Source organism: Peromyscus eremicus, chromosome 4 (genome assembly GCF_949786415.1).
Source record: "Peromyscus eremicus chromosome 4, PerEre_H2_v1, whole genome shotgun sequence".
Taxonomy (NCBI): Eukaryota; Metazoa; Chordata; class Mammalia; order Rodentia; family Cricetidae; genus Peromyscus; species Peromyscus eremicus.
In genome coordinates, this window is record NC_081419.1 from 104,111,405 (window position 1) to 104,124,648 (window position 13,244).

General features: G+C 48.2%; 2 protein-coding genes and 5 non-coding genes across 8 annotated transcripts; 6 read left to right on the forward strand and 1 right to left on the reverse strand.

The window, feature by feature from the left end:
- Positions 1-2,896: 2,896 nt before the first annotated feature.
- On the forward strand, positions 2,897-7,790 carry Nop56 (NOP56 ribonucleoprotein). The gene is made up of 12 exons (XM_059261411.1): positions 2,897-2,991; positions 3,151-3,240; positions 3,574-3,688; positions 3,993-4,154; positions 4,354-4,552; positions 4,876-5,063; positions 5,147-5,298; positions 5,471-5,571; positions 5,916-6,064; positions 6,285-6,406; positions 6,589-6,723; positions 7,348-7,790. Exons 1-12 carry the CDS (start codon positions 2,989-2,991, stop codon positions 7,705-7,707), a joined length of 1,776 nt encoding a protein of 591 aa, XP_059117394.1. The 5' UTR covers positions 2,897-2,988; the 3' UTR covers positions 7,708-7,790.
- LOC131910177 (small nucleolar RNA SNORD110) lies at positions 3,841-3,910 on the forward strand. The gene has a single exon (XR_009379036.1). It is a non-coding gene; the product is annotated as a small nucleolar RNA SNORD110 (small nucleolar RNA).
- Positions 4,670-4,802, forward strand: LOC131910159 (small nucleolar RNA SNORA51). Its single transcript, XR_009379020.1, has one exon. It is a non-coding gene; the product is annotated as a small nucleolar RNA SNORA51 (small nucleolar RNA).
- On the forward strand, positions 5,634-5,719 carry LOC131910175 (small nucleolar RNA SNORD86). The gene has a single exon (XR_009379034.1). It is a non-coding gene; the product is annotated as a small nucleolar RNA SNORD86 (small nucleolar RNA).
- Positions 6,131-6,200, forward strand: LOC131910153 (small nucleolar RNA SNORD56). The gene has a single exon (XR_009379014.1). It is a non-coding gene; the product is annotated as a small nucleolar RNA SNORD56 (small nucleolar RNA).
- On the forward strand, positions 6,449-6,520 carry LOC131910152 (small nucleolar RNA SNORD57). The gene has a single exon (XR_009379013.1). It is a non-coding gene; the product is annotated as a small nucleolar RNA SNORD57 (small nucleolar RNA).
- A 1-nt stretch (position 7,791) lies between the features above and the next one.
- Idh3b (isocitrate dehydrogenase (NAD(+)) 3 non-catalytic subunit beta) lies at positions 7,792-12,562 on the reverse strand. Of its 2 annotated transcripts, none has more exons than XM_059261414.1 (12): positions 12,500-12,562; positions 12,280-12,360; positions 12,056-12,154; positions 11,825-11,945; positions 10,283-10,343; positions 10,076-10,208; positions 9,840-9,973; positions 9,645-9,747; positions 9,408-9,554; positions 8,892-8,986; positions 8,717-8,777; positions 7,792-7,909 (listed from the first exon to the last, which is right to left on the reverse strand). In XM_059261414.1, the coding sequence occupies exons 1-12, from the start codon at positions 12,533-12,535 to the stop codon at positions 7,835-7,837; spliced, it is 1,146 nt and encodes a 381-aa protein (XP_059117397.1). In that variant the 5' UTR covers positions 12,536-12,562; the 3' UTR covers positions 7,792-7,834. The 2 variants fall into 2 exon arrangements, with proteins under 2 accessions (XP_059117397.1, XP_059117396.1); XM_059261413.1 differs by having other exon boundaries at positions 7,792-8,196.
- Positions 12,563-13,244: the final 682 nt, after the last annotated feature.

A 13,244-nucleotide genomic window follows, 5' to 3' on the forward strand; every position in this document is an offset into this window, starting at 1 on the left:
ATAGTCAGAACCTGGAAACAACCTAGATGCCCGTCAACTGAAGAATGGATTAAGAAAATGTGGTACATATACACAATGAAGTATTACTCACCAGAGAAAAACAATGACATCATGAAATTTGCAGGCAAATGGATGGAACTAGAAAATATCATCCTGAGTGAGGTAACCCAGACTCAGAAGGACAAATATGGTATGTACTCACTCATAAGTGGATACTAGATATAAAGCAAAGGACAATCAGACTGTAACCCACAGATCCAGGGAGGCTACCTAGCAGGGGGGACCCTAGGATGACTGTGGCTTATAATAAGTTTTGGTTTTGCCCAATCACTGGGCAAGCTTTAGTGAAACATTTCACTATTAGGATAAGAATCTGTACCGTATCAAGCGGATGAAAGGATATGCTGGCTGTACTTTCAGGAGGGGAGGCAAAAATCTTTTTAGATTATGGATTAGCCTATAGAAAACTGTCTGCGGTAAATCAAACAGTGAAGGGGAAGATGAATAGGAATCTCACTTACACAACTTAAGTAAAACATAGCTCACTGAACAGATGAAGACAGGTTTCTTCTGTATCCCAGAATCTAATCAATATTTATATGTATAATTCAGCTATCATTTGGCTTAAAAGGGCTTATTGGGAAATGTTATCATTTTTACTATTTCCTACAGAGAAAATATTTTCCAGTTTCAAATAACCCTGGACTTTTGAATTATAAACTGTTTTTATGTTCAAACAAATAAAAAAGAAAAAGAAAAAAGCAAATTATCCAGTCGATAAAAAAAATGGTGTTAGGAACTTCTATACATAAAATGTTGTGTTATCTATTGACAAATGAACAAAAAAGTGAGCTGGACAGACAGCTCAATGATGGAGCAGTGGCCTAGTATCCTTGAGGTCCTGAGTTCAATCACCAAAAACACAAAAAGAGAAAAAAAAATATTATGAAGAGCTTGCACATTTTGTTAAAGCACTCAATAATTAAAAAAAAGAAACCGGGTGTGGTAGTGCACACCTTTAATCCCAGCATCAGGAGGAAGAGGCAACTGGATCTCTGTGAGTCTAATGCCAGCTTGATCTACACAGCAAGTTCCAGGCCAACCAGAGTTTTAATAGTAAGAACTTGTCTCAAAATAATAATGATGGTGATCATGATAATGCAATAAAAATGACCCAAAAAGCAAGATGAACAACCACTAGCATTTGAGTTCCCACCACATGTCAGGTACCATATCTATTTCATTCTGTTAAAGAGATGAATGAATCTTTAATCTTCATCTGAAGAAACAGAACCTCAAGGTCAAGCAATTAATTTCAGGTCACACTGGAAGTTATAAAGCTTGGACTCCCACACAAGTTTGCTTACTTTGATTCATATTCACTGTAGCTTAATAAGTCGCCCATAAATTTAATGGTTTTAAAGCCAAAATTATTCTCACCATTCTGTATATAGACAGGGTACACCTACACGGCTCTTCTAATCACTTCTTTGGTCTCATGCAGCTTCAGACAAACAGTGGCAATGGCTAGAACATATGTGTAGTATTTTGGCACGGCTAGCTGGAGGACTGGGCCTCTGTCCATTTCCATGTGGTCTCAGGGCTTCTGCCTCTCCATGGGACTCATCAGCACAACAGCCTCAGTTCTTGGAGCAGTCAACGAGCATGGAAAAGGCTGAGGGCCAGTGGCAGAGCTAATCCTCCTGTCTGTGGGGTTACTGACTCTGCTGGAAGAGCAATCAGAGTTCCTAACCACTGAGGCATCTTTGCAGCCCCTGTGCTTGAATTCTGTGAAGTCACTGAGTTAAGAAAACAAAACAGACCTAACTTATAAATGTGCCTTACGGTTATGAGAATTTTCAAAATCCCCCTAGGAGTTGTAGTAGCACTCAGCTGGTGGAGTGCCTGCATTGAATTCACTAACAGATGGCCTAAGACTGGGAGAGGGTCAGAAGTTCAAAGATCATTCTCCGCTACTGAGCCAACTGAAAGCCAGTCCCGGAAAGAAGAGATAAAGACGGAAGGAGGAAGGGAGAAGAAAGAAAGGGGGAGGGGGGGACGGAGAGGAGAAAGAAAAGGAAAGAGTGATGGAGCTGAGCAAGGTGAGGGAAAGGGAGGGAGGGTCGAAAGAAAAGAAGAAAATAAAGAGTGAATGGGAAGGAGGAGAAATCCCCTTAGCATTACTATTTTTAATTCATTAAGGCATAAACTATTTAAGAGATAACTAGGTTTGGGGCTTATAATTCTAACATTATTTAAAGTAAATTGGGTTTTTTTCTTTAAAGAAAAAGTGATTTTCAATTAGCCACTTCGGTGTGCCTGAAAGCAGCCGTGGAGGAGAGGAAAGCGGTTCCCTGGAAGGCTGTAGGGCCGACCCGGCAATTACCAACACGTGGCGCCAGGCAGAGCCGGGCTCTCGGAAGCGGGACAAGGACCAGACCCAGGAAGAGGGAGACCGCCCTTCTTATCGACGCTGTCGCCCGCACCATCACTTTTTGAGCGATACAATTAGAGAGGAGGAGGTAGGCGGCGAGGAGCCGCCATTTCTGCAGCGTCTGTGACCGAGTCCCGGGCGGCAGGCGAGGACCCGGAGTGTCTGTCACCAGAGGCCGGAGGCCTGCAGGAAGCCTGCGACGCTCGTCAGGGAGCCTCTCGTGCCCTCACCGAGGCCTGCCGCTCGGCCCACGGGTGACAGAAGCACGAGAGATGGAGAAGGGCGGCCTGCAGAGCACTCTGCCGGCTCAGGGTAGGGCTGACGCCATGCGACCCGGGCAACGGCACCGGCTCGCGCAGCCGCAGAGGCCCGGATGGGCCGGCCCGCTCGCGCCCGCCGCAGGCCAGCGCACCCGCGAACCCCTCCGAAGGCACGCGAATGGTTCCGTCCCCAGCCTCTGATTGGCCAAGCGGGAGAAGGCGTGGTCTCCGCAGTCTGGTTCCGCGCGCCAGAGCGCGCTAGCCGCATTGCGAGCTGGGCACGGAGCAGGCGCCATGGTGAGGAGTGGTTGTGGGTTCTTAGCGATGTGAAGGCCTCGGTGCGGGTCTGCGTGGGCTTTCGGGTTTGGGCCCGGAGCATGGGCCAGGACCCGCTCCAGGAGCGGCCCTGCGGACTCGGAAATTTGACTGATGGCCGCGCGCCGTTTCCCGTTTCAGGTTCTGCTGCACGTGCTGTTCGAGCATGCGGTCGGCTACGCGCTGTTGGCGCTGAAGGAAGTGGAGGAAATCAGCCTGCTGCTGCCGCAGGTGGGTGGGATCGATGGGCTCGCGGTGCTGCAATGCAGCCCCTAAGGCCGCCGAACCCCAGCATGCACCGCGTGTTCCCACGTGGCCGACCGCACCGGCGGCGGAGGGGGGGGGTGGAAGCTCTGGAAGGAGATCTTCAATTAATGCGTATCTATATAATCTCCTTAGAGGTTGGAGATAAACGTCTCAAATTCCATTTCTTAAGAATTAAAGTAGAAGCGAGATATGGGGCTTAGGCACCAATGTTCCAATAACTATTACAGCTGTTGTTCCTGGTTTACTGCGCTGTAGAGGCCAAATTCAGAGAAAGCCCATTCATCCTTCTCTCCACAGGTGGAGGAGTGTGTACTTAACCTTGGCAAATTTCACAATGTCGTTCGTCTGGTGGCCTTTTGTCCGTTTTCTTCATCCCAGGTTGCCTTGGAAAATGCCAATGCTGTGTCTGAAGGTGAGTTAGCCCCTCAGCGACATATGATTCGATGATTTTGTTCAAAGCATGATGGCGTGCTAGACGCTAAGACCTACAAGTTAACAGCTTAAAAATTTGGACTTCAGAGCTCAGTGCTTCACAGTTGTGCTACTGTGTGGTAAAGCCAGGCTTTGTAATGATGACTTGAGAATCTGTCAATCCACTGAGTGTGATCGCTGATGTCTCCATGTTTCTGAGCAATGCCTGGAGGGTTGGGTGTTCCTGCATGATCCGATGTGGAGGTGGAGTCCTCTTTTACAGGTAATGTGTTCTTTGTCCCAAGGTGTTGTTCATGAAGACCTCCGCCTGCTTCTGGAGACATACCTGCCATCTAAAAAGAAGAAAGTACTCCTGGGGGTTGGAGACCCCAAGATTGGTGCTGCAATACAGGAAGAGTTGGGGTACAACTGCCAGACTGGGGGCGTGATAGCTGAGATCCTTCGAGGTAAATAAAATAATCCTGTTTTTAAACTGCTGAGACTTTATTTTTCATGTATGAGTGTTTGCATGTATTAGGTGCACTGTGTGGGTGCAGTGCCCAAAGAGGCCAGAAGAGGGGGACAGGAGCTAGATGGTTATCAGCTGTAAGTGACCATGCAGGTTCTAAAAGACCTTTCTTACTCATAGTCCCGCCTCCCTTTTAGGAGTTCGTCTCCACTTCCATAATCTGGTGAAGGGTCTGACAGACTTGTCTGCTTGCAAAGCCCAGCTAGGGCTGGGACACAGCTATTCTCGTGCCAAAGTTAAATTTAATGTGAACCGGGTGGACAATATGATCATCCAATCCATAAGCCTTCTGGACCAACTGGATAAAGATATCAATACCTTCTCAATGCGTGTCAGGTAAGACGCAGTGCAGAGGCCACCAAACACTGGGCTCTTTGGCCTGTAGTTTAGCTATTACAGACTTGAAAGGGTGGAGCAGGGCTGACAATTCCTGTGAGTAGAATCATGGACTGAAGCCTCCTTGTGCTTACCACAGGCTGTGTTCTTACACTGCCTGTATAGAAAGAGGAGGCAGAATGAACCTACCCCATGTACACCTCAGCCTAGGCCATTGTGCCTGGTCTGTATTGTGAATGGGGAGACATGGGTATGAGGGAGACTGGGATCTGATTTATTTGAGGTTTGGCAAACTGGGTCAGGGATTGATTGTTCCTCCGCAGGGAGTGGTATGGGTACCATTTTCCAGAGCTGGTAAAGATCGTCAATGACAATGCCACATACTGTCGCCTGGCTCAGTTCATTGGAAACCGCAGGGAGTTGAATGAGGAGAAGCTGGAGAAACTGGAAGAGCTGACAATGGATGGAGCCAAGGCTAAGGCCATCTTGGATGCCTCTCGGTCCTCCATGGGTCAGTGCAGAGCCCAGCAGCCTGCATAAGGTACGAGACTCGTTGAGTATCTGGTCCCCCTGTTCACATTAGGTGTTTCCTAGGCATGGACATATCTGCTATCGACTTGATAAACATCGAGAGCTTCTCCAGTCGTGTGGTGTCTTTGTCAGAGTATCGCCAGAGCCTACACACTTACCTTCGCTCCAAGATGAGCCAAGTAGCCCCCAGCCTGTCAGCCTTAATTGGGGAAGCGGTGCGTCATGGGGAACACAAATGGGGGAGTAAAAACTTTAGCATTCTGTACCGCTATACTTCTGGCTACCATGTTGTCCCTAGTTGCATGGTGGGGAGGAGAATAGGGATGTGAAACTGGTAGGTCCAGTTCCCCCTTACTCACCTGGCTTCTTCCTTGGATCTTTCTCCAGGTAGGTGCACGTCTCATTGCTCATGCTGGCAGCCTCACCAACCTGGCCAAGTACCCAGCATCCACAGTACAGATCCTTGGGGCTGAAAAGGCCCTGTTCAGGTACCAGTGAGGGCGCCTGCCCATGTCAGGTGCTGCTTCTGGTGCTCGCTGCTTTGTTTGGGGATTACAATGATGGCTGACCAGGACTCCCTGACCTATACAGGCCTCTGCTATGGGGGTGATGGCCAGTCCTGGTGTCTGAGTGATTCCCAGGGCCCAGCAAAAAGGGACCGAGTTTCCAGGTCAGCGACATTGGATGCCTTCCCTCTGCCTCTGGGAACTAGGTTGGCATGTGTTGAGGTAGAAAGTCCAGCCAAGCCTGGTATGAAATTGTGGGGAGAGGGGGACTTGGACAGATGGGTCAGGTCTTCTGACCCTAAACTGTTGACTGAATGTTCTCACAGAGCACTGAAGACAAGGGGTAATACACCAAAATATGGACTCATTTTCCATTCCACCTTTATTGGTCGAGCAGCTGCAAAGAACAAAGGCCGCATCTCCCGATATCTAGCAAACAAATGCAGCATTGCCTCAAGGATTGATTGCTTCTCTGGTATGGATGAGGAGGTTGGCATTTGAGTGAAGGGGTTGAAAGGGAAGTAATCTGCATTGGCAGCTTCTACAATGATGGTACTATTTTTCGTCAACAGAGTTCACCTAGTGAGTGTTGACACTTTGGGTCTGAGTGAAGCTGAGGGTAGAGGGACTGGGCATGGTGCTTTGCCATTCCAAGAGTTGTAATAGGCTTTGTTTACATATACACATACATCTAGAGGTGCCCACAAGTGTGTTTGGGGAGAAGCTCCGAGAACAAGTTGAGGAGCGGCTGTCTTTCTATGAGACTGGAGAGATTCCACGGAAGAATCTGGATGTCATGAAGGAAGCTGTGGTTCAGGTCAGTATGTGCTTGTAATTGGTACGTACAGTAATTGGCTGTTGGAGGTGATGAGCTGTCTCAGCCTGACCTTAAGAAATGGAGGCAAGAAAACTGATTTAATGAGCCTGATCCAGCAAAACTAGAAAGTACTGTGGCAAGCCAGGGGTCATCCAGGTTTTCAGCACTTAACTTTTTGCCAGGCAGAGGAAGCGGCTGCTGAAATTACCAGGAAGCTAGAAAAACAGGAGAAGAAACGCTTGAAGAAGGAAAAGAAACGACTGGCTGCACTGGCCCTGGCCTCCTCAGAAAACAGTAGCACTCCAGAAGAATGTGAGGTCAGTCCTCTGCTGGGTCCTAGGTTGTAGGACTTTGAACAGTAGAACAAAGGACATCAAAACCATGGTCTGGAGCTTGGGCTTTTTGGACTAAAACTACCTCTTGATTCTATAGGGAGGAGATAGGTGCTGAGAGAACTTGACCAAGAGCCCAGAATGCTGGTTGTAGCACATGGCCCATTCCATGGGCAAGTGTGCTCTGTCCTCGGCTGCCTCCCAGGAGTCCTCAACCGGGGGTAGTGTGAATTCCTGCTCTCCCTGTTCTGTGTCTGGAGGTGATAGTGTCTCATCATGGGGGGTGGGGGCAGGGAGACCACCAATTAGGCAGTCTAGAATTGTCACCCGTGGTTTTTCATCTTGAGCTACTAGTGTTTCCATCTCAGGGTCCCCTGGGAGCTCTGCATGATGTCTATTGTGACCAGCGTACAGGGGTTTTTCTCTAGGGCTTAAGAGGGCCAAGACAATCCTCTAACGGGGAGTAGCTTTGAGACTAGCTTACCAAAGTGCCCATGCAGCTAAGTCCTCCGAAGCACTAGGTTGTTTACTCTTTTGCCTGGACTCTAATGGGAGCTACAGCTGTTAACAAGTAGTATGGCAACATGTTTCATGTCTTATTCCTTTCAGGAAACACATGAAAAACCTAAGAAGAAGAAAAAGCTAAAACCCCAGGAGACTCCACAGGAAAATGGAATGGAAGACCCACCTGTCTCTTTGCCTAAAAGTAAGAAAAAGAAAGCTTTTCCCAAGGAGGAGTTGGTCAGTGATCCTGAAGAGATGGCTACTAGCAGCAGAAGTCCTCCCAAGAGGAAGAAATCCTTGCCTAAGGAGGAAACGGCCAGTGAACCAGAAGAGGCAGCAAGCCCCAGCATCCCCAAGAAGAAAAGGAAGTTTTCTTTTAAGGAGGAACCTGAAGCTGCTGTTAGCTGCACAAAGAGCAGCACAAAGAAAAAGAAAAAGTCCCAGAAAGCATCCCAGGAGGATTAGAATGGACATGCTTGGGTGGGAGGGGCATACCTTAAGGTGACAGTTCCTACCCATAATGAACCCCAATAAAGACACAAAAACAGCATGTGTACTTGTTTGTTTATTGACTATTTTACATGTGGAGGATTTATGACAGGGCAGCAATGACAGCTTCAGTGAAGTCATGACAAGTGGCATAACCACCCATATCTGAGGTTCGAACCTGTAGGAAAAAGTTGTCGTCATCCTGTGGTCTGGCCCTAGTCCCAAACACCCACCCTGTCCAAGTACCCCTAATGCCGCCCCCAGAACCTAGCCTCTGCCAGAAAAGCAATTCTGGTCTACTGTCTGGATGCTTTCTTCCCTGGTCCACTGTAACATGTAGGTAGCACGGTCCTTTTGAAGTTGGAGGGAGTAAGGGCTTTAGCCCCCGTGGGGGTGCAGATGGCCGATGACAGATTGGATGAAGTCAGTTGTGGTGCTGTAGCCGCCCATGTCTCGAGTCCGTACCTACAGCCACCACCAGCAACAGCCGTGGGGAAGAAAAAAGCCCATTGAAGAAGGAGAAAGGGCAATGTGATGAGATGGAGACCAAGAAAAACAAGACAGAATGAAAGGAGGTGAACAGGTGTGGAAGAACAAGGACCTGCTCACTCTTGAGCAGCCAAGGCAGTACAGAAAGATGAGCAGGCAGAGGGATGGGGAGATGCAAATCAAAGGATGAGGTTACCTTGCAGGAAGAGACCAGGTGGGAGGAAAGACAGGCACCTAATCCTGCCTGCTATCTCCACCCCCAGACAAAGCTGCAAGGTCTGCATTCAGATAGCCCAAGAAAGGCGCAATGGAGGGTGCAGGAAAAGGAACAGCAGATGGAACTAAGGTGAAGAAGACCAAGAAGATGAAACAGCCAAGAGAAGGGAGGTGAATAACAACCCCGAGATCACAGGTATTGTGGAAACCTGGAGGGAAAATGCCCCTCTCAACTTCCACAGCGAATGTTGCTGAGCCCTTGAAACATTTCTGAACTCACCTTGCCAACTTTGATGACCTTCTTCACTGCATCTGCAATCATGTTGGAGTGATACTCAAGACTGTCAACACAGACGGCAGAAACTGAGAATCCAACCACAACACCCCCACCCATATTTTCCCACTGTGCTTCCCCTTCCAACGCCCACCCTCCACTTCAGCTTCCCGTAACCTACTTGAGATGCCGCAGCATGTTAGAAGCTGACAGCAGCATGGCCGTGGGATTGGCTATATTCCTGCCCACTGCCTGGGCAAATGGGTGCCGAGCGCCCTGTGGAAAAAGGCAAGCCAGAATCACTGGAAGGAGATGGGCACATGCAGAGGTGAAAGTCTGCAAAAAGGCACAGCACAGGAGGAGGGCAGGCCAAGGGAACTGAGAAGAGGTGTAATGTAGGGAGAGAGGAGGCAGCCATGGTCATTTACAAGTGCACTGGGAAGGAGGAGAATACAGCAGACCTACCTGAGGTCAGAGACGGGTGGGTACAGATAACTAAGAGAAAGTAATTTTTTTTTTTTTTTTTCTTTTTTAGTTTGGGTTTTTGAGATGGAGTCTCACTATGTAGCTCTGGCTATCCTAGAACTATATAGACCAGGCTGGCCTTGAACTCACAGAGATCCACCTGCCTCCGCCTCCGAGTACTGGGATTAAAGATGTGAACCACCATGCCCAAGGGAAAAATAATCTTGCTTACCGTCTCAAAAACTGCATACTCTGCACTGTAGCTCTCACCAGGGACCACACCGGCTCCCCCAACAAGGCCAGCAGCCAGATTGTCAATAATGTTCCCATAAAGGTTGGGCATCACAAGCACATCAAACTGGTAAGGATTCTGCACCAGCTAGGGGTGAGATATAAGAATGAAGAAGAGTTCCAACAAAAAGAGAGATTTCCACTCCCTGCCTCCCTCTAGGAACTCACAGGGCCTCACCTGCATGCAGCAGTTGTCTATAATCATTGTCTCAAATTTGATTTTGGGGTACAGTTCAGCAACTTCCCTACAGCACTGCAAGAACAACCCATCCCCAAGTTTCCTGTTCATGGATCAAAGAGACAAAAATCAGTCGAGAGAGTTCAAGGGATACATCTCCAGGAACCCAGCCCATAAAAAAATGCCATGTCTCACATGATGTTGGCCTTATGGACAGCTGTGACTTTGTTCCGCCCTTTCTTGGTGGCATAGTCAAATGCAAACTTTGCAATCCTCTGAGACTTGGTTCGAGTGACAATCTTCAGGCATTCGATGACACCCTTTGCGCTCTAGGTGACAGAGAAGTGACTGATAACACTTGGAAAGAAGGCAGGGAGGCCTCTACCTCTCGCCTGCCTCTCTCCTTGCCCTCCCCAGTTTTTGGACCTTACCTCATGTTCCAGAGAGCTATATTCCCCTTCTGTCTGTTCTCGAATGATTACCAGGTCTAGATTGTTATGCCGAGTCATGTACCCAGGAAGTGACTTCACATGCACTACGTTGGCAAACAAGTCCAGTTTACGCCTGAAGACAGACAGCCATCAGCTCTGTGCCAGGTGCCCAGCACTCCTTTGACCTGAGCCCACCCATCCACCTACCTCAGCTGCATGTCATAGGAAGCTAATTCGCCCTTATACTCCATGGGGGTATGGATCTTTCCTGTGGAAACCAAGTATGGGAGAAGTAGGCTTAGACAAAGGTCAAGTAGAGACCAGGGTCCACTCTCCCACTGACTCCATACAACCTAGTCTCCCATCTCCCACTCCCAAATCCCTCACACCCTTTATTGCCCCTGGCAAGTGACAAAGGAGAATGAATAATGTAGTTAAAATGAGGAAAACTGAGTGTAATGCTTTCATTTTCAGTCACTTTATTTATGTTGAAATTTCAAAATGACCTAAGAGCTATTTGTTTTGAGTCAAAGAACCTGGGTTTACTAACAACTGAAAGGCAATGCTAGGGGACCAATGGTTTTCCTTATGTTCCCATGTCTACTGACCTTGTATTCTCTCAGCTACTACTTCCTGAAAATGGACTATGTATGTAAGGCAATAGGGATAACTATCAAAGCTACACAAGTCCTGCCCTCAGACGCACACAATACACTGGGGAAGACAAATAAATAAGGAATGCTCTTAACACTAAGCGCAGGAGCACAGAGGAGGAACCCTCTCATCATAACAAGAAATGGTACAGAAAAGCTGGTACTGTAGTCAGTTCCTTGGTGCACTGAACAGTGATCCCCAAAATGACAGGCCCATGCCCTTACGCCAAGAAACCACAAATACGACCTTATTGGGTAGTGGGGGGCTGTAAATGTGATCTTATTTGGAAAAACACTAAGTCTTGAGATAAAATTGTCCTGGCTTAGGGTGGCCCTAAATCCAATGGTAAATCAAAAAGAAGAGATAAAAGGTATCATAAAAATAGAATTGTGTTTATAAACCAAAGACCACCAGGAAAAGAAGGATTCTCATTCTAAGCTTACAGAGGGACTGTAGCCTCCAGAACTGAGAGAACACTTACATTATTTTCAGCTACCCACAAAATTGTAGTATCCAATGGCAACCATAGAAAACAAATACCACGAATGAGTGAGGATTCTGATAGGTGACATCGGAGAAGACAACATTTTGGGTACAGGGAAGAGCATAAGTCAAGGCAGGATGTATATATGACAACTAGCACAGCTGATTTTGCTCACAGTTTTGTGAGCAAAACACAGAACAGGTTGTGGGAAAGAAAACAGGGAAGCCAGAGGCTGGATTATAAAGAACCGACCTTTCCTCTACAAAAGCTGGCCCTGGTAGTCAGGCTGTCCAAGAAAATAGATTTGAAAAATGGCCTGTAGAGGAAAATCTAGAAGCCAAAAGAATCCAATAAGGGGAACAAACAGCATAGCAGAAGGAATAGAACGGTTGGAGCGGGAACCTCCAACACAGCTAATAGGGTCTGACCATGGTGTCAACAGCCTCAGCAGACACCAAAAACCCTTGCACCTTCGCTGACCTCCCTAACTCCTGGTTTCCCACTGAGAAGAAACAAATTCCCAAGTATCAGTAGAGGGCAGTCTAGGAAGCAGAGAGAAAGACTTAGGAACACTGTTCATTTGACTTTAAATGACAGAGTGGCATACAAACCAATGATGGCAACTTTGTTCTCCTTCATGGAACTCAGCAGCTCCTCCAACTTCTGCTCAGAAGCCATATTCTGCACCTCGCTCAGGCGGTGTTCCTTGAATTCCACGGGGACAGCAGCAGCCTTCAGGGATCAGTCCGAGCACAGGACCGGGTCAGGTCCGACCTTTCCAACTCAACCCATCCATTTCTGCAGGCAGCTCGACCAGCCATCCCCTGCCACAGGCTACTGACCTTGAACACTTCCTTGACAGCATGCATGAGCTCTGGCCCCACGCCGTCTCCCGGCAACATGGTCACAGGAAAGGCACCCTGAACCTTCACATCTTCTGCCTGTGAGTGAGGCCGGCAGAGAGGGAGCCCAGAGGCAGAAGCAGGAGTCAGAAGGAGGCAGGTAGGGAGGGGAAACCCAGGGACGCGACAAGGATGGGCAAGAGCGAAGCCGAACTCGAGCGTACCTGGCTCTGTGAAGCGGCGTGTGCCGTAGCCGATGTTCCGAGACCTCTCCATGCCCCGGGGTTCCGAGCGGCGACCACCGCCTGCGACAGACACAAGGTCAGATCCGGGACACCCAAACCCCTTACACCGCGCTGACCTTGCCTTCTTTTGGAAACTCCAGACAAACCCTCTGCTCTCCCGCCCACCCTCTGCCCAAACACAACACGTCCCGGGCCTCACTCGGGTCAGCCAGCGGACATTGCTCAGCGCGGCCATCTTCTGCGGAGGGAGTCGCGCGGAAGTGACGCCGGAAGCGAGCGCGACCGCGGGAGCTGGACTTCCTGTCGGCCCTGGGGAGCTTGGTGGTTCTTTCTCCCGTGCCAAACGGGAGGGTCTACCGATTCATTTACCGTTTGTCCTTCTGTTTAGCAATGTAGGGTCACGGGGCACACAGTCGGTTTGTCTGTTTGCTTTGTTTTCAGTCGTCAGATTTAAATTCTTTTGAAACTTCAAAACAACTTTAAAGAATATGTGGCTATTTATCCACCGAGGACGTGAGTTTAACAATAATCCTAGGGGGACTGTGAATGTTTCTTCTCCTTTAATCCAGTTACCGGGTATTTATCAAGTCTCTGCGTTTGGTTTTTGTTTGTTTGTTTGTTTTTAACTACAGGATCTTATTCTTTAAACAGTTGTTACAGGCTTGAACTTCGTCACTAATATAAATATTTGTATGACACATTTCACTTCTGATGTATATCTTAAAATATCATTTATTCTCAGCTGGGCGTGGTAGCGCTTGCCTTATATCCCAGCACTCAGGAGGCAGAGGCAGGCGGATCTCTGTGAGTTCAAGGCCAGCCTTTTCTACAAAGCGAGTTCCAGGACAGCCAGAGAAAACCTGAGAAACCCTGTCTATATATATTTTATTCTCATATCTACTTTGACATTATTGAGCCAATGTTAGATCATGTTATTCAATGAA

Bases quoted from the DNA above. Each gene is read 5' to 3' on its own strand.
- Nop56 (XM_059261411.1), top strand. The intron at 5,299-5,470 runs GTGCGTCATGGG...ATCTTTCTCCAG, and splicing joins CAGCCTTAATTGGGGAAGCG to GTAGGTGCACGTCTCATTGC. The intron at 5,572-5,915 runs GTACCAGTGAGG...ATGTTCTCACAG, and splicing joins GCTGAAAAGGCCCTGTTCAG to AGCACTGAAGACAAGGGGTA.
- Idh3b (XM_059261413.1), bottom strand. From the start codon at position 12,535: ATGGCCGCGCTGAGCAATGTCCGCTGGCTGACCCGA. The intron at 8,987-9,407 runs GTAAGCAAGATT...CTTTTTCCACAG, and splicing joins AGTATGCAGTTTTTGAGACG to GGCGCTCGGCACCCATTTGC. The intron at 8,778-8,891 runs GTAGGTTACGGG...CTGTGTTGACAG, and splicing joins AACATGCTGCGGCATCTCAA to TCTTGAGTATCACTCCAACA.